This window comes from Letharia columbiana, assembly GCF_014066305.1.
Source record: "Letharia columbiana isolate WasteWater2 chromosome Unknown Sc0000073_s0, whole genome shotgun sequence".
NCBI lineage: Eukaryota > Fungi > Ascomycota > Lecanoromycetes > Lecanorales > Parmeliaceae > Letharia > Letharia columbiana.
The window spans coordinates 105,058-123,291 of record NW_023501118.1 but is presented as its reverse complement, the minus strand read 5'-3'; the positions used below and the strand labels follow the sequence as shown (position 1 = coordinate 123,291).

The 18,234-nt window shown below is 50.9% G+C and overlaps 6 protein-coding genes across 6 annotated transcripts; 2 read left to right on the top strand and 4 right to left on the bottom strand.

Annotated features, from left to right (window-relative positions):
• Positions 1-277: 277 nt before the first annotated feature.
• Positions 278-1,297, top strand: HO173_012097 (uncharacterized protein; the record flags this gene model as incomplete). The annotated part of the gene is made up of 3 exons (XM_037313970.1): positions 278-323; positions 495-758; positions 819-1,297. The coding sequence occupies 3 exons, from the start codon at positions 278-280 to the stop codon at positions 1,295-1,297; spliced, it is 789 nt and encodes a 262-aa protein (XP_037159148.1).
• Positions 1,298-4,481: 3,184 nt separating this feature from the next.
• HO173_012096 (uncharacterized protein) lies at positions 4,482-5,752 on the bottom strand (the record flags this gene model as incomplete). Its single annotated transcript, XM_037313969.1, has 6 exons — positions 4,482-4,506; positions 4,570-4,712; positions 4,814-5,155; positions 5,213-5,258; positions 5,312-5,387; positions 5,455-5,752. The coding sequence occupies 6 exons, from the start codon at positions 5,750-5,752 to the stop codon at positions 4,482-4,484; spliced, it is 930 nt and encodes a 309-aa protein (XP_037159147.1).
• A 3,753-nt stretch (positions 5,753-9,505) lies between these two features.
• Positions 9,506-12,860, bottom strand: HO173_012095 (uncharacterized protein; the record flags this gene model as incomplete). Its single annotated transcript, XM_037313968.1, has 12 exons — positions 9,506-9,535; positions 9,594-9,673; positions 9,939-10,160; positions 10,712-10,742; positions 10,796-11,236; positions 11,294-11,610; positions 11,664-11,687; positions 11,741-12,118; positions 12,181-12,263; positions 12,382-12,495; positions 12,554-12,624; positions 12,681-12,860. 12 exons carry the CDS (start codon positions 12,858-12,860, stop codon positions 9,506-9,508), a joined length of 1,971 nt encoding a protein of 656 aa, XP_037159146.1.
• Positions 12,861-13,373: 513 nt separating this feature from the next.
• Positions 13,374-15,427, top strand: HO173_012094 (uncharacterized protein; the record flags this gene model as incomplete). Its single annotated transcript, XM_037313967.1, has 3 exons — positions 13,374-14,194; positions 14,249-14,409; positions 14,460-15,427. 3 exons carry the CDS (start codon positions 13,374-13,376, stop codon positions 15,425-15,427), a joined length of 1,950 nt encoding a protein of 649 aa, XP_037159145.1.
• Positions 15,428-15,735: 308 nt separating this feature from the next.
• Positions 15,736-16,701, bottom strand: HO173_012093 (uncharacterized protein; the record flags this gene model as incomplete). Its single annotated transcript, XM_037313966.1, has 3 exons — positions 15,736-16,130; positions 16,206-16,415; positions 16,491-16,701. The coding sequence occupies 3 exons, from the start codon at positions 16,699-16,701 to the stop codon at positions 15,736-15,738; spliced, it is 816 nt and encodes a 271-aa protein (XP_037159144.1).
• An 873-nt stretch (positions 16,702-17,574) lies between these two features.
• On the bottom strand, positions 17,575-18,117 carry HO173_012092 (uncharacterized protein; the record flags this gene model as incomplete). Its single annotated transcript, XM_037313965.1, has 1 exon — positions 17,575-18,117. One exon carries the CDS (start codon positions 18,115-18,117, stop codon positions 17,575-17,577), a length of 543 nt encoding a protein of 180 aa, XP_037159143.1.
• Positions 18,118-18,234: the final 117 nt, after the last annotated feature.

Here is an 18,234-nt window from a genome sequence, read left to right as displayed (position 1 = left end):
TGAATCCGTCCTGCAGCGAGCCAAGAAGTAGGGTCCTATTATCCTCAGCTATAAACTCAGCCCTATCAAATCTTTTAACCTCCTCGACTTTCGCAGCCTTAATATTTTCCCTCTCTACGACTCATAAAGCCATATTGACCTGATGTAAAACGTTACCAATAGCAATCCTTGGAGAATACATTTGTAGAACATATTTCAGATATTCCACTACTCTTGCGATAGAACATTCCAGTCCACTTGACGAGATACGCGCCAGTATTCTTGCATTCCTTTGAAGATGCCATTGGACAATGATGTGGAGAATGGCACGGATCACGGCAGAAGTGTGTATCCCATTTCCCCCTTTATCACCTTTTCGACTATTCTTTCTGGGACGAGTCAAGAACGATTTTGCTAGCTCAACTCTACACCACTAGCTTGCGTTATCGAGCATTCCTAGTCACTGCCCTATGTCACATGCTACGCCTGGGCAAATGGTATTGACATCCATGTAGGGCGATCCTTCCAAGGCACTGAAGACTTCTTTCGTATGCTCTATAACGCAGCCTTCAACGACGTAATGAAAGAAGAGAAAATTTGTCCCTTGTTTACCGAGGACGGATTTCGCGGTGTGCCTACAGTCCGCATCCGAACCTTGCAGCATATGACGATCATACATCTTAAGCGGAAGTTAGCTATACTGGCGGAAGATATCATGAGTTCGAAGACCACGACAGAGGCAAAAATGGATCGCGTACAGGAGACGCTTAAAGACTATGGTACGAGGTGATGCGTCTGCTCCTCATTACTTGCCCCCTCCGATTGACGTATGGGGTTAGTCACTGCACTGCGTGACCTCAAATACATGCTCGAAATGCCTAGCAAGGATCCGAAAGTCGCCAAATCCCTACAAGACCTGCTCTATCTAAACGCCTACGATCCCAGCGATCTCGCAATTATGGTGGACGCAAACCTCGTCAAGGAATTGCCCCAGAAGCCACGGCTTCACGTTTCGGACTACATGGGTGAGGGTGGTCGTAATTATAGAGAAGATACAAAGCAGCGTTTGATCGAAGAGTTGTTGAACAGGGTAAGGATGGCACTGTTTGGTGGCGTGGCGGTTGTGGTGCCGATGCTCATCATGACACTTCACCGTACGTTGCTGACTACGCTGCTTACAACTTCACTGTTCGTGCTCGCAGTTGGCCTAATTCTGGCTTGGTCGATGGATAGAGCCGAGCCGAAAGACATCCTGACGGCGACTGCCGCTTATGCCGCTGTTTTGGTTGTTTTTGTTGGGACTACACTTCCGGCGTAGAAGAGTTTGCTCGTTTCCTTCCTCTTTGTCTTTTGCGTGTTTAGGAATAAATCGAATAAGTCCGCTATGCGCAACCTCTTCCGGCCCACCCCACAATCCATCCTTCGATAACATGGTACGCGACTTGAGACAGAAGCCTTGCTGCTCAACGTGGAAATGCACACGTTCCAGTTCCGAAATCGTACAGTCTTGCTTCTTCTTTACTTTCTATTCCCAGGTGCTGTTGCGCCCGGAAGGCTTAATTATCCTTCAACTCAGATGTTTCCTATTGTCTGAAAATACTCTCTCAGCATAGGAGGGAAACCCGTTCTTATCAGCAACACTTGTTGATATCTGAGAGCGAGACATGCACGGTAAGTGGTAATTGCTAGGCATTTGATTCCTCTGTTATCTTGCTGGTTCGCCTGTTGGCCCTGGCCATTGTTCGAAGTCTGCTTCAGATCTTTCTTAGCACACAGACGCTCAATAAACCCTTGGAATATGAAATGGAACGAGTGCTCAATATAGGGATATCCTTTTCTGGCCCGAGCCAGGGCTTCTGGTCGTAAATATGAAGCGAGGCCAAGGAGCTTGGGCTGGAGCTTCTTAACTCGAAACTGGTCTAACGCTCGAAGACAGCGCCAATTATAGGCTGGCGGTAGTCTGGACTCGGCATGAGTTTGCTGGCCTGGAGCTTTGAATGAGTAATGATACTGAAAAGCGAGAATAATTTGTTGGGATTCCCACCAATATCCCGGCATTCTCACGCTGGAACATCCTCTCTTGTGTTCCATGGAACAGCAGCAAACATCACATGCATACATCAGTATTACTTAAAGCAATTAGCTAGGCTTTTCTCTAGCGCAACTATTCACATCGCATCAGCAGTCATTGTTGCCCATTTCGTAACAAGATGAAGCTACGCAGCGGAAACGAGGTCGACACTAAATCAAATAAAAGACAAAGCCCACGTCAACCCTGTCACCGAAGCAATGTGTGTACTGCCATCTGGGAATCCCTTACAACAATTCTTTTGACTGACCATGGAGTGATACAGTAACCCAAGTAATTCACTGTCACCATTTCTCCAGCTTCGAAAAGAGATCGGAGATCTGATCTTGAACATGCATTTCACAGCCATGAATTTCTTCTTGTTGACGAAGAGCAGCTCTTAGGTGGGACTGCGCGGTGCAGAGCACGAGTATTCACGACGCAGCCGTGCCATGCTCCCACATCGGAAGTACAGGCTCAAAGGCCATCCGCAGTAGCTGCAGGAAGGCCTTCCTCCCTCTTGATAAATGTGAACCGACAAGTTTCTCGCTGGTCCACTCCCCCCTCCGACATCCGCACCAATCTCCCAAGGACAAATTCGGTCTATCTCTCACCTGCCGGCAAACCCATCACGAAGCAAAACTTCCTCTCCTCGAAACCACTACGCGCGCTCTCCCTCACATCGCCCCGTGTCCTTCGCAGATAAGATCATACGCGGCATCCTCATGCGCCCATGGCCGCTATCTGCAATAAAATTCAGCTGGAAGTGCGTGGGAAGGGGTATCCCACACCGAGCACGACACGTCGGAACGAGGCGTTGTCGTATCTCGCGGCCGAGAAGCAGCTCACAGGGTTGCGGTCGATCTCGGTGACTACCTTATCAGTATCTGCGTGATGCCACAGTCCCGCTGTGGTCATCGCTTCTGGAGATCGAGCCGGAGTGTACGGGTTTCCGGCTTTCAACGGGATTTCAAAGGATGGTGTGGGCTTCGCCACGTTCGGTTGAAGAAGGTGGGTGGCTTGGCTGATGATGCTGGTGGGTTTGCGGCTTACGAGGAAGGTGTGGCTTCGAGTAGAGTGAGACTACTTGAGGGCAGGGAGGGGAAGATATATCTTTGGGAGTAGTGAGTGGGCGCGTTGTGTGAAAACGGTGTAATCGGATTGAATAGGGCAATCGGGGGAATGGGAACGGATTGACCATGTTCTTGGGCGCGTTGGAAAGGTTGCAAACCAAGTGATGAGTTTACACGGCAGTTCTGGATGATGAATTAGATCGTTTCTTCAAGATGGATTTTGGACACTATATGGTCCGTACACCGCTAGGATATCTAGGATCGTAGAAATGACAACTTACTTTCAGCGCCCCTGGTAGAATAGCCTCGACTTATGCTTCAGTAGCCCACTCTTATTTTTATCCGCACACACATTACGACGCTGTAACTCAATTATCAAGACATAAAAAGCAAAGTCTCCGCATTAGCATCTTGCACGAATATCGCACTTTTCAATCAATGCCCGAAAGCCTTTTTTCGAGACGAATCCTCGCAACAGTGAGACTGGGGGTTAGGTAACGCGTCTCATGGTATCTAGCCGCTTGTTTCATTCACATATGTCCATAGCAGGAGATACCTCTGCACGAGTACGAGCTGTGTAAATACCGCTTTTGCACCAGCGGGTGGATCCTCTTCGATTCCGCTTTGTGCGGACGGAGAAATTAAAGATAGGGCGCGGCGAATCCTTCTTGTTCTCGCCCCCCCCAACCATCAGTAAGTTTCAAGACTATGCCGAGCCGAGCCGAAACGGATCATGAACCATCTTGCAAGGATTTAGGAATGGTGTCAAGGTTATTTCAGGTATGGATGGTCGGTTGTCCGGACTATGTCGGAAAGGAGACGTGAGCCTTGAATCCCTCCTAGCCTTCGTTTACGGATTGCAGAGCAGGAGCGTAGGTGAACTATCGGTATCTTTGTCTACGACGCTTAGTGGCCTAGAGATTTGATTGCGCTGCTATGGTGACTCTGCTTTCTGGGTGGTGAGAGGATGCTGGACGGTTGTTTGAAGTGTCGCGAAAGGGGAGAGATGGAATTAGATTAGCCTATCCGATATGGGGTAGAATATTTCTATCGGCTCACTTCGGCATGTGCTTCACTGGAGTGATGCTGGGAGAAGACTGAGGTGTCGATCGATGATTGCGATGCCGAGAGGACTTTTAGATGTACAAAGTTGTTCATTTCATTTTTCCACGGCCGTTAATGTTGTTTGTCTAATTGCTAACGCTAGGATGTCAGGGTCTACGCCGTGAACAGTGCTTGACGCCTGAAAATGAATGTTTACTGGTTGACCTCTACACATGCGCCTTGATGCAATGATGATACTTCACGTCATGTTTAAAGAAAGTACGACGTGTCTTTACTGCGCGTGGCCCGTAGTACCTTCAACAGGAGCCCTCTCCGATATATCTAGAGTGGTGGAATCAGCAAATGTACTTTCATGCCAGCGACCTCGGATGGAGAAAGACTTACGCGGAGCCCACGGTCGTCAAGCTGTCCCCGCTGGTCAGGGTGAACTTGTCGTAGTTGTAGGAGTAGGCGGAGATTTTGTTTCCGCTCTCGGCGTACTGAGGGTCGGTCAAGAATGTGTCCTGGAACCAGGCTACGAACTCGCACTAAAACCATCCCGGTCATCAGCACCCATGTCGCACGTGGACAGTGGCAATAGTTGACCGGTCACGGAAGGGAAGGTAGCTAGGATGAAGGAGAAACGAACCTCCTGGTCCCCGTTCACGCGCTGCATCTCTGCGATGACAATCTCCTCGATACCGTATTCGCTGGCCAGCGCAGCCATCTCTCCCATTTGACTTGCGATCATGCTCTGATCAGCCGCCAAATCATTGTCTTGGCCACCATACCAGTGCCCGCAGATGCAGTCGAAGGTGTATTGACCCTTGGCCGCAGCGAGGAACTCGGACATCCAGGCGGTGCCTTGGTCGATGCCCGATTGGTACTGCAAGGTGACCGTGCCGGTGCCGCTTGTGCCGTTATTGTTGCCGTTGCTGGGGCAGGGGGTGCAGATTTTGTGGCCTTGGGCCTTCAGGTCATTGATGCCGCCCTAGGATGAGCGTGTCAATTCTGTGGGATTGTGGGGGATGAGGTGGGAGATATGTACCCAGTTGTCGACGGCCGTTTGAGGTGTCATCCAGGACTGTGTGACCCTATTGTGATGTCAGGGGATATGTGCGTGATTGAAGGAGAATCCCCGTCTTACTGTTCTGGCTCGTTGAATCCGAGGACAGTCGCGCCTTCAGGGAATGTAGAGCTTGCGTCCAGAAAAGCTGTGAGAACTGTCCAGGGAGAGGTTCGTTAACACCGGCACCACTTATTCAATCGCAGAATGACATGGAAATTTACACTGCTTCTGTGGGTCTCCATCGGCGTTGTTGAGACCCCAGGCCTGAGGCGCAAAATTGCCCAAATCGGCATTGGTCGGGTTGTCTTCCCAGGGAGTCCAGTCGGTGGACCAAGAGACCTTGCCACCCAACGCAGCCATGCCAGAGTTCCCATCCGCGTAGACAACTCCACGACCGCTCACGACGCCAGTTGCGCGTTTGGAGGTGCCATGGTGGTGGATATGGCCATGTGGTTGCGCCTGGAGGGTGGAAAACAGCGCGGAAATGGCAAAAAAGATTGACTGTGATGTAAACAACATATTTAATGAATGACTGTGGATATATTTATATCCGGTAGAGAATGTTTGTATTTTAACCGAAGGCGTACGGAGGCGTTTGGATCAACCAAATGCGAACTGGATCAACAGTTTGCTAGGGAAAAGAAGACAGCATGATGCAGACCGGGGAATGGGAAGGCTTTGTACTACACGACGCGACATGCTGACAGACAGTGACAGGTTGATGCAGGCACAGCCGTTGTGTGACCGGGGGTTAGAGTCTGGGCGCCAAAATTCATTGGACCTGGAGTTCCCGAACATGTTTTCCGGCATCCAATAACCCCTGGAGACAGGAAACCATTTTTGTTTTAGGCCGCTGTTTTAGGCCGCCGGGTACATCATCGCAATTTCGCTTAGCGATCTACCGACTCACCGGCCACCAATTGAGTCCACTGTCCACCGCTTTCTTAAGACTTTCGGTCATGCGATTCTCCCGAAATGTATTAAGCCGCTGCAGGTACTTCAAGGCCACCGCTCAGACTCTCGGCCACACAAATCCTTGTACGCGTCACTTCTCTACCCCACCGAGAATATGAGAATCACCAAGATTGTCAACAGCCTCATTCATCTGGAAAGCATCCAGGCTGGAGATGGACCGATTTTGAAACAAATGCGCCTCAAACAAGAGCTCCATGAGGCGGGCGCATGTATGATCCTTCACCAAGTGTTGGAACTATACTGAGGCGGTACGTATATTGAGGCGGTACAGCACAACTTTCCAAGCGGTACCTGTTGGGCCCCGAAAAATGTACACACCAAATGTCTTTTTGACTGTCGAGATTCGAAAGCTTGGAGGTCTACGAGTAGAGGAGCTTACCACAGGAATTTCATCTCACTTGCGTGCCCAAAAAAAACCAGTCTGCCGCCAACGCGTCGCGCTTGTCTTTCTCCTTCTTGCGCCTAAGGTCTCCGCACCGTCACGCCAACTGCACCTCTTTGATAGCAGACAGATCGTCAGAATTGTTAGTTTTTGCGAGAAACATGGACGCATCAATCGCTTCCAAACAGTGGATATCTACAGAGTGTCATACCAAACGAATTTGCTACCTCCAAAAATGCCACGAGTGGCAAGCTTCAAAGAATGACCGATGATATGAAGATCGACGCCGGCTCGAAGATCATCGTGTCATGCATTCAGTTCGTTGCTTGCGGAATGGCGAGGTGAGTGCGTGGTACCATTGATGGTCCCATGTCCCAACAGTATTCCCAAAGCAACTTGCGCAATTCAATTTCCATTTCTTAGCGTACTTCGCAGGAGCTGGGTCAAAGAATGTGTCCCAGATTCTATGGGTGTGACGGTCTACGTAGGCTACAAGTTATGTAGGAGTTCAGCCGAATTGGGTCCAATCTATTCGTCTGTGGCTTGCTTAACCGTGTGACTTCCGCGAAGCTACTCGAGGAACACTTTGAAGGGTAAAGGCCCTTATCATCCACTACTTGAAACTTGACCCGATTGGTCTCTTCTACATTTACAGATGACCAGTACGCCAGATTCACACGATCAGATCCTGCACAATCGCGCCGTTTGTGAAGTGCGCAGAGCCCTCAAAGTCGGTAAACACCCGCATAATGTTGCGACACAGACCTCTATGTCGGACAAGACACATGTGTTTGTATCAGTCCCTATATGGGTATCAGTACGGGAAATGGGATGCTTCGACTCAGGAGAGACGTACATCCTGGATCAGAAAGCGCAGGATCCCACACTTTTGGGACGCGATATATGCTGACGATACAGACGATTGATAAAGAGCAACCTCTTAGCTATGGTATGGCAGGTGCGAGAAAAAATAGCGACTTTCTTCGAGAATGATGACGTGCTTTGCAGCCCTAGCAACGACGTCTAGATTTGGAGAGTCTCGTCAGTAGTCCGCGCGGTGTTCCCTGCCGATACCAGATGAGCTTACAGTGCAGACCGCCGGCCGTTTCCAAGATCGCCGACAAATAGAAGTATAAATCAGTCGACACTCCGTGCTCGAAAATAGATAACCGTATTCAGTTCGAAGAAAACGGTTTACCACCGCCAGAATGATCATATAGTCATCGGCTTTGATCGAAGCCTTGCAAATGCGTCTTGATACGAATCGCAATATGACTGCTATGAAAACTACTGGCAGAACAACCTTCGTGCGAGATCACGATAGCGCTTGATCCATTATCATGGATATGATCAAGCTATCACTGAATGTCACTGGGTGTAGTATCACTGGGTGTAGCCATTCTGAGAATTTTCGTCTCTGATCTCGTCGGTGTAGTCTGTGGACCAGGTTCGAAAAGCGTCATGCTTCGAGAAAGCGCAACGGCACCGAGGAGACCCTGCCTGGAGGCCGCCTGCGCCATCTGGCGAGCTCATCAATCCTCGTCCGCGTGGGATGAAACGTTTTTGCAATATTTCACGCCTCTTAAAGCCCTCCCAGGAGATACCGCAGCCATGCGAAAGGGCACTAGACTTACTCTGGGAATTGATTTTGAGTGCTGACTAGGGACTATCGCAGAGATATCAGCCCCGTTATTGACGGCACCCCTGCTGCGGTCTCATATGCCGCAACGACGATAATTCACAATGCATAGGATGAGAAGACACAGCCCTCGGTCGACAACCCTCGATCCGTTCCATTGGTTGCCGAGACTCCAAGTGAAAGAAAAAGGGGGCGCAGTCCCGATGCCACATCCTTCCCCGGCTTACAAGCTGCAATGCAGGAAGCCAGCGTGTCGGTCCCATACCGTTCCATCAAGAGCGGAGATAATGGTTGCACCGCAAGATGTGTGTCCAATCGGATCCCACTCGAACGCAAATCCAAGTGCGCTTGATATGCGCCTCGCCGTCTCTGATGCAAGGCGTCCCACCCCACTGTATGTCCCACCTTCAGTCAGGCACAAAGGGAACAGACCTGGAGCGAGCTGCCTGGAATCATCGCAGCTCCTCGATTGGCCGCCTCTAGTAAAGGATAGTCCGCAGCCTAGTGTGTGTGCCTCCTCTCGTGGGGTCTGCCGTAGGTCAAGGATGCAAAAAGGCACCGGTCATGCTGCAATTACTGCAGCCTTCCGATGTACATATGTCTAACTTGGCCTCCTCGGTTTCAGGTTCAAGCTCGCTTCGCGCATGCTGCTAACATGAGGCCGCGTTGCTCTTGATCGATTTGCGGAGAACCAAGGCTGGACGACATGCATGTCATGCCGCAACCCACGAATCGGTTTTCAATGAAAAGTTCGATGTTTTCGGAACAGATCTGTGTGCGTTCCATATATGGTCGTGTCCTCACCGGCCCCTCGTCTTCATGTACTATATTTCTTTGCGCTCCCATTTTCATTCAATGGCGCTCGTTTTGTTTCGTTCTCCCTCTTCTTGAAATTGATCAACCTCCTGGCGGAGCCCTCCACGCAATTGAGGACACCCTCGGCGCGGGCTTTCAACAACGCAAGGTCCTTCGGGCTTAGCCAGCAAGCAAATTGTTGCCAACCCACTCAGCGTCCCCGAGGGGTCTTGTTTTTGTTTCCGGCTGGGGACTGTCGTTGGACCCTAGCCGCAGGGGAGTTTCACGCAGGATTGTTACCTGCCTGTGGGACGGGTTTACTCCAGATACGAAGTTGTGAACCGCTAGGGCTAAAGGTGGGAACCGAATGGACCCTGATGAGTATAGCGCTTTTCCGACATCGATTTTCGGTTCAATTATTGTTTGGTTGATAAGTAGTACATAGTGTGTATATCATCGAAAGAGAGATCGATCTATTCCACTAACTATCGGGCCTCTTACTCACCACAACCTACATCATCGTCAGCGCAGATGCTGTGCCAAAACGTAATAGCAACGACTTGACCCACGGCATCCTCTCCGGGCGACGGGACGGGATCGACATACACTCCGAAGATAGGACGATAGTTGTGGCTCGAGATCCCTGATGCTAATATTTGCATTAGCAGCATCTTGACCAGCGATTCGTTGTGATCAGCTACGCGGGCGGGCATGAATATCTCGTTCGATGTTGGCGGTGTTTTCTGAGCTGCGCGTTGGACGAAGTGGCGGCAACGCTGGGAATATTTTGCGAAGAGTTATGCGCTATTGGGGGGGGGCATTTGCTCTCTTCGTCTTCGGCGGCCCAGCCCGATACAACGTCACTAGGTCTTCGTCATTCGGCGTTTGTGGAGCAATTTTGATTCATGGTCTACTGGAGCCCGCTCCCCGTTGTCTTTGCCCCCTTTCAGCTATCTGCCACCCGCTCGCCACGTATCTTACCAGCCACTGACGTACGATTCCGGTACCGATATCCATCCCTGCAAATGCATAGGTCTCTCGACAAGGTCCATAGCAGGGAGAAGTGTCGCTCTTGTAACTCTCCGCCTGACCGCCAAGATGATCGTCGTAAGTAAGACCGCCGTGGAAGCTCAGAGCTGAAGACCTTCAGCATTCCCGTGACTATCGCAGGTTTGGGTGGCTGGTAGGGTAGCGCTTTCGCTCCGGGACTTCCACAAGCGAAGACATTGGCAGGACTCTGAGATGTAGTGAAGAGAGGCTTGGACGACGGCGGAGTTGGGTGCGGAGGACGGATGGTTTGTGGGGGGATAGATGGGATTACTTCTGTACGCGTCGAGGGTTTGGGGGTGGAAGAGGGGATGATCGCGGGGGGGAGGCGACTGGGTTCTTTGTGAGGGGCGAGGGGTTGTTGGTTGCTATGGGGTAGATGGTAGGTTGGGTTGCTGGGATGAGAGGTTTATCCGGATTGGTACAAGAGAGAGTAGACCGGTAAGGCGCAAACAGGCTTGGAGTCTGAGATCTTCCGTTGATTTGAGTCCTTTCGGGTCAGCGGACTCCCAATCGCGCTCATTGTGTGGGGTATGGTTCTTCCTCGTAACATCAGATATAGGAAACGAGATTAAACGATCACTCTAAAGCACAAGAATTTTGGGAAGGGGTTGTCTTTATGCAATAGCATATAACTTACCAGCGCTCTGGCGTGATGCGATATGTTGTTCCTTGTCAATCCAGACTCCAGTATCAATGACGTTCAAATTGTTTGCAAACCAACCCCAGCCTGCTTTCTCCCTTCCACAAAAGCAACAGGAGGCGTATACAGCTTCTTGCCGTGAGCTAAGTAGACCACTGCCGCAACCCCAATCACCCCAACCCACACCAATGGCGCCCAGTTAGCCGTGCTCGTCGTCACAGGCACCGAATTCGGGAAGCAGCTAAATATGATCACGAATCCAGAATAAGCGAATGCAAAAGCGTTGATGGGCAGGCCCCATTTGCCAAGGCTCCACCTTGCTGGAGGCAGTTCTTGTTTCCGGATACGCTTGAGCAGGACGCAGCCGATGGAGATCATGTAGGTTGAGAGCAAGGCGAGGAGGGTTAGGGATACGACGATATTGAAGGCGGTAGTGGATCCGAGGTTTATGAGGCAGATGACGCCAGAGCCAACGGAGGTGAGGTAGACGGCGTTGTCCGGGACGTTACGCTTGTAGTTCATCTATAGACTATTGTCAGTCCAACACTCCATCCGCTGGACTCCCCGCAGCGAACTCACGCGGGAGATCCATTTGGAAAAAGGAAACCCCTGATCGCGCGAGAAAGCCCAAGCCTCCCTCGAGGTGGTAGCTAGCGCAGTGACATTACCGGAGAATACGAGCAAAAACAGTATGACTGTGAGGGTCATGGATACTCCAATCGAGCCTGTGTTGTTGAAGAGGCTTAGGTATGGCGCAGGGGAGTTAATCGCGTCATTGAGATCACCAATGCAGAAAAGCATTGTGATGAGGATAACGATGCCCATGAGTACGTTGAGGATGTAGCTCCACCACATACATCGCGGTACGACGAGGGATGCATCTTCGACTTCCTCAGCTATGGTTTATATCGGCGTCTCTAATGTGGCAAAATGTAGGAGCATCACTTACAGATATGCACGGCACAGTCGGAACCTGAGTGTAGCATTAGTACTCTGGACCTGTCTCTCACACGAGCTAGAGCCCACCTAGATTGCAGTAGAGAACTGTCACCTGTGCGACCAAGCATGAAGTCCCGGTATTGCTCCAGCCTCCATTGTTGACGACTTCTGCGAACACTGCATGCGCCGAATTCTTCGGCGCAAGCACCCAAAGTGGTATCAAAGTTATGATGAAGCCTCCAATATGACCGAACAGGGATATAGTCTCAAGCATCGGCAGCACTCTTGCGCCCCAAGTATTAAGGAAGATTGTTAGGACTAGGATGGCTAGCATGATGAGAGTGTACTGCCAGTTAGGGAAGGCGAAGCTGGGATTAGTCACATCAATCAGGACTTCGATAAGAGTAGCGACGACGAAGACGCTACTGGCAACACTTGCGAGCCAGCCCAATGTCGACATCCAGCCTACCCAGTGCTTAGCTCCCGTGTAGTTGTGACGCGCAAGCAATAAATCGAGGGAAACGGACCTGCTGCGTAACTGGCAACTTTCTGGTACTCGGGAGGCGCGAATTCACTGACCCAGTGGTATTGACCGCCACTCGTAGGAGCCCTTATTGTCCCGTCAGCATGACCAGATCACGGCTGAAGCATCAGAAAAGCATGGCAGGATTCTACGCTACGTCACAAAGTATGTGGCTAGTGATATGACTGTCTTGATGAGTACTTACATGGACTCCATTTCGGCCAGAGATGCAACAACAGATGAATAACAGACGACAGTGCCAATGAAGACCCAGAAGAGGCCACCGAAACCACCATTAAGAAGTCCTACGCTCAATGATCTGTTCAACGTGAGCCATGCAGATACCGAATCGAAAGGCGCAGTCTTTGATCACATACACCAAGACAAACTCCCAAGTAGCCATATATATAGATATGAAGCCCAAGGTTGCAAGAAAGCTGAAGTTTCTCTGGTTCAACGCAGCCCAGTCAGACGTAAGTAGGGATGGGATGAGTGTTGTCGTACTCTGAATTCCTGCTTCTTGCCCAAGCGTCTCATGTCTGACATATCGTTGGTAGTATCGCCGACACCATACTCGAAGGCCTCGACCAGGCGCGACGATGGTCCAGTCTCCGGGCTCGTTTCTTGCGTTGGCGCTTCAAAGTTATTCTTCCCGTGGGAGGGCGCATCCTTTTCAAAGGCCATCACGCTATCGAACGCAGGAAATCTAGAGAGAAAAAAACAGTAAAACTGTCAAGACTCGACCACCCAAGGTAGCACCTGCAAGAGGCAAGATGAAAAAGAAAAGATACGAGACTCGTGCATTGATCTATTCCCTAGACTCACTAGGTGCATGCTGGTGCATGGCGGGGTGACCCTCCAGCTATTGGTGGGGTGGCCGCCCCATGCATACTATGGCTGAGAACTGCCAGAGAAATACGAGCCGCCTTCAACAAGTGTCTGGGCAAAGCATTGTTACTGTACTTGCGATGGCGGTGGATTGAACGAAGGATGAAAGAAGAAGCAGCATTTTTGGCGACGCCTCCATGCACGCACGGACTATAGCCCTAACCCTACTTTACGGTATGTGAGATGCTCAGTAAGATTTCCTAAATCTAAGATGCGCTAGGGTGTCATGTCCGAACGCTAACGCCACATACAAGGAAATCTACCACCTCTGACTCGATACAGTTGGCATGGATTTTTCGTGACAAGACCATGGGAACCCAACAGCTTTCTCCCAGACAAGCACATGCTTTGTTCGATATTCTCACCCATCACGAGACTTACGCAGAGATTCAAGCCTTGAAGGATCCCAAGACCGTGTCAGATTTCGAGGTTCCAGGAGAGCCCAAGAAGCCAGATAGCAGCGCGTCACCACTACTTCAGATCCTTCTCCATAAATTCGTCTACGTGCTTCCCGGCCTTCGAGATGTTGCGCCCGATTTTTGGACCAATGTCAAGGACCTCGTTGTTGCCTTGGCCCAAGGTAATCTCAGCGAAAGCTACGACAAGGGCTCCATCGGCATCCGAAAGACTTTGTCGACGGCAACCGCGTCGATTGTAGAATACGTCTCTAGAGGCTGCTTGGGTGGATATCCAAGACATGCTGGAAACAAGGAGCGCAAATATGACACCTCAGATCCGGATGACGTAGTCGCCGCCTGGGATGAGTTTCTGCAGCAGATTATCTATGGGGACATGTTGGACAGATTGTTTGCCAAGGCTGCCGAGACAGATAAACTGTCAGACCATGAGCCTCTGGTGCAGGCTGCTCATGAGTACGCTTTCACCATTCTGGGCTCCTTCCTCCACTACATCATCGTCATCTCACCACGAGGCCAATCCATACTTCCGCTGCTGACCAAGGCTCACAACCTTGCACCATACTTCATGATTCGACAAACCTTGAAGCTTGGTAACGCGGCATCTATGCTGAACGGCATGGTAAAGTTGATCCTTGCAAAAATGAACTTGAGCACTGTCACTTCATGGTTTGGGGGCCAGCCTTCTGATTCTGGCATGAACTTGATGCAACAGTACGTTGAAGCTTCTCAACCATGGCACACCTCTTTTGTTTAAAAAGCCTTTAGGATTATCTCGACAGTCTTGAGCTCGGACAGTAGCGAATTGAAGAAGCGAGCAAGTGCCATTGAGAAGGACAAAGATGCGCCCAAAAAGGAGCATCTAGCACTGCTCAAAGCCTATGGCTCAAAGTCGAACGAGGAACAGCGCAAGGACAGATCGGAAAGCGGTACACAGTCCCTAGTCCTTTCTAGACTCTGATGCTTACACTACGTCCAGAGAGTCAGCCGGAGTCAATTGTAAATGCCATATTTACTAGCTCGTCGAATGCTGCAAATCCATCCGAGTACCAGCACAAACTCGCCTTAGAGTACCTTGCCATTCAATTAGCCATCCGAGATAGGGAGGAACTCGTTGATGGCCTCTGTCATCATTCGCCAGATCTATTGACATCTTCAATTCGGACTGTAATCCCGGCATACGATCCCATCATACGCGGCCTTCATCAAGCCTACGATCTAAGCGGCGGTATCTCTGACCTCGAAAACTTCTTGAATGATCTTATCAGCGTGTCCACCGTGAAAAGCAAGGGCGGAGTGGCTCAGCCTCCGTCAGTGGAGGATTTCTGCCGCTTGCTACAAAAGCACCAAGGCAGCTCTCATAGATTCATTCACCAGGTCCTCAAGAACAACAAGGACCTGGCTCAACGGTACTACGACTACGCGATGCACGCCGCAAGACAGTACAGGCAGGAGACGGAGCGTGCCATCGATGATGAGGGAACACGCACCGCAGCAGCTGGTGACTTCACACCACATCTCGAGTCACTTTTTTCCAATCTCTCCGAAGCAGAGAGAGCCCAAGTTCTCGAAGAGATCAACAGCCATGCAGAGTACCTCTTCACCCTCACCCACAGCTCTACTCAGAGTATGAAAACAGTCATTCACCACCTCGCGGAAGGAGAGTCCGATATCCAACGCGGCCCTGGCATGTATCTTTCAAGGTGGCAGACGCTAATGGACGAAACGCCAATCACGCCCGCAAATCCCAGTGGGCCCGTAAGGTCCGGCAAAAGCGAGAGTGTGAGAGATGCTACGACGGTCGATATCGACGGAAAGAGTAAGGGCGACGCAGCTAATCTTGAGAAAGTGAGTGATTCAGACGCTGCGCCGCCGGATGCGAGCAACACGGTGCGGCTACTTGTTCCAGGATTTCAGGATGTGTTGAGGGGTGTCATCGAGAAGTAGGCGGCTAAAAGGCGAGGCCTTGGAAAGTATGGAACATTGACATCAAGCGGACGATAAGGAAGTCGAAGCGTTCGAAAGTCTACAAGATCTAGTGACAAATGCCGTGCGAATTTTGCAGGAGGCCTTTGATGTCTGTCATAGATGAAACCTCAGGACTTGTTAGAGTCTTAAGAGGTTACCTCGCCACATGAATTACTTTCGCAAAGTCTTAAAGTAGGTAGTGAGGCTTCACCAGTGACAGACACGATTTCATTTTTGTACAAGAAGCTTCCCTAATTTTACAATCCTTTGTGCTTGGCTACTTCGCTTCAAGTCTCGCTTCCTTCGATTGATACTCCTGTATTTGCAATCTGTAAGCATGCCTTGGGTGGCAGTGTGATCCCTTCGGCCCCGTTCCCACATGCGAACGTCGAGTTCACATTCGAAATCGTCAAACCAACCCCAGTGGGGTTACCACTACTTCGGGGAACATCTTGCCACCAGTCTCTGGTGCCGTCCATCCTCCGCACCGTCTCATACCAGTGGTCGAGATTCCGTTGCAAATTCTCCCTCGCCGGGCTCCCCGCCGCCGCCATGTAAACCGCCGCTTCGAGCGCGTCCACAAGGCGTTGTCCTGTATACGGGTCCCGATCCCCGGGACTGTATCGATCGTCGTCGGAACCGGAGTCACGTATCATCATCGTGAGGAAGGCCGTACTTGGAGCTATTTCGGTGACCATGAGCGATTCGATCCACATCCATCAAGAAAATGGCGGAGGAGCTTCTAACCCCTACTCACGAAATACGTCCTCATACTTGGTCTCGGGCGAGGTGACATAGTTGAGCTGCTTCGCGAAGCCCCTTGTCACATATCCTCCCGTGATGTGCGCTAGGATGCATTTGTCCATGGCCAGGCGTGCCATCTGTCGCATGAAGTTCCCCGAAAGCCAATTTTGCCGGCTGCCGTCGGCGCCCTGGCCCGCGACCTGCATCTGTAGTTCGCACGTTCCTGTGATTTTATCCCAAGATTAGGGCGATGGTCGCGTTACGTGTTGGCTTCACTACTCGGACAGGCTTCACTGACCGTGCGTTGCGGTGTACGATAGCATTTCGGGGTCCCCTCTTTGAGGGTCGAGATACCAGGGAATCTGCGCGTTTCCGGACGGCAGCAGGCCGACGGCGACCTCGCAGTCATCGTAGTCAGGTACATCCTTCTGAGCATAGAATTGGGAACAATGATAGAAGTCTGGCGGCGTCGGCGTTAGCAGAGGCGAGGGTGCTGCGGAAAGATTCATCGCGTGGCTGCTTCGCTGGCTTGGAAGAAGTTTGCGTGGCAGTCGTGTCTCGAGATGTGATGATTATTGAGTCTGCCTTCCTTTGTTTGCATGTTTGCCGGCAAATCGAACATTGGACTTAGGCGAGACGCGGCACGGCTGTACAACTCGGGGTAGATGAGGTGCTAATTAAGAATGAATGGTCGTTGTCATTGGGCGCTTGTAGAGGGTGAATCTTCGCGACGAAAAGGGTTCCGATGGTCGTGTGCCTTGCCGCCACGTGACGACAATCGATTCGCGCGCCATAAGCAAGGTCTGGAAGAACGTCGTGCTCATTGACGACGGCAGCTCGAAGCCTCTTCTTTTGTGGTCGAGTACCACCCTCTGTGTGCAGGAAGTCTTGCATAAGAGGGTTGGAATCTTCTTCTGTCAGTCGTATTGAGAGGTTTAATGTGCTGATACAGTGAATAACCCAGATGGGACGACAATCGTCTCCTTGACTATGCGCACAGGTTTTTGATTCCACTCGTGATACTGTACAAGACAACGCAATAGCCCTATGAATGAGCTGACGTTCCTTGACCGTGACGAATGCATGATATCGCACAATGTCACTCATCTTTGTCGTACAATGCTGTCCACGATGGGTTCAATTCCACAAAAGCCAAGATTGGAAGAACTTGCTCATTCATTCTTAGATTGTCCGATTATGTTTATCTATAAAAGCCATGGAACCGAAGTTCTCAAAGCACTGCGGACGTGCTGCTTTTCTTGTCCATGAATTAGAAGACTTGTATGAAACAACGTTTCCGTTAAATCTGCCCCTCCGATCAAGTTCGAATCATATCTACGCAATTACCTCCACCACCCCGAGCTCTTCCCAACAGCAGCCGACTAAGACAATTTCGAATCTGAAACCGTGGAGTTAGAAGCACCAGCAATCCTAGCCGCAGCCGCCTCTGATGCCGGTCCACTGAATGGAGGACACCCCAACCCCTTATGCACATCTAGCACCGCGGACAAGAATCCAGCGACAAACGGCGCCACGGCAATCTGGTCTGCCTCAGACCTGTTGACCACCGCCGTCATCCGCTCGTTTAGTCCATTGTTCACATCGCACGGCTCTTTGTTGGGCGTGAATTCACGTTTGCCAAGCGAGATGGTGCCTGGGCACCCGAGCTCTTGTCGTTCGTCGTCGATGGCTGCGAAATAGCCGGCTAGGTATGCGGGAACGCTGATGTTGCTCGCCTTGAGCTTGGACATCTCGGCGATTTGGTGGCTGATGCTTTTGTTGGAGCGGTCGCAAGCAACCTTGGCGCTTATGGGACCGGTGGGACTGTGGGCTCCTGCTGCTGCTTGGCGTGCTTGGAGAGTGGCTGGAAGTGCTGATACTGAGACGGCGGCAGAAAGGAAGAGAGCGATGGAGGTGAGCTGCATCTTGAGGGGTTATGCTGGGATAGAGCTGCAGGTTACCTACCGAGAAAATGTGCTATGACTGAACCTCTGAAAGCGAATGAACTGCCGGACTGCTGGATTCAAGAGCCGAGACCTTTG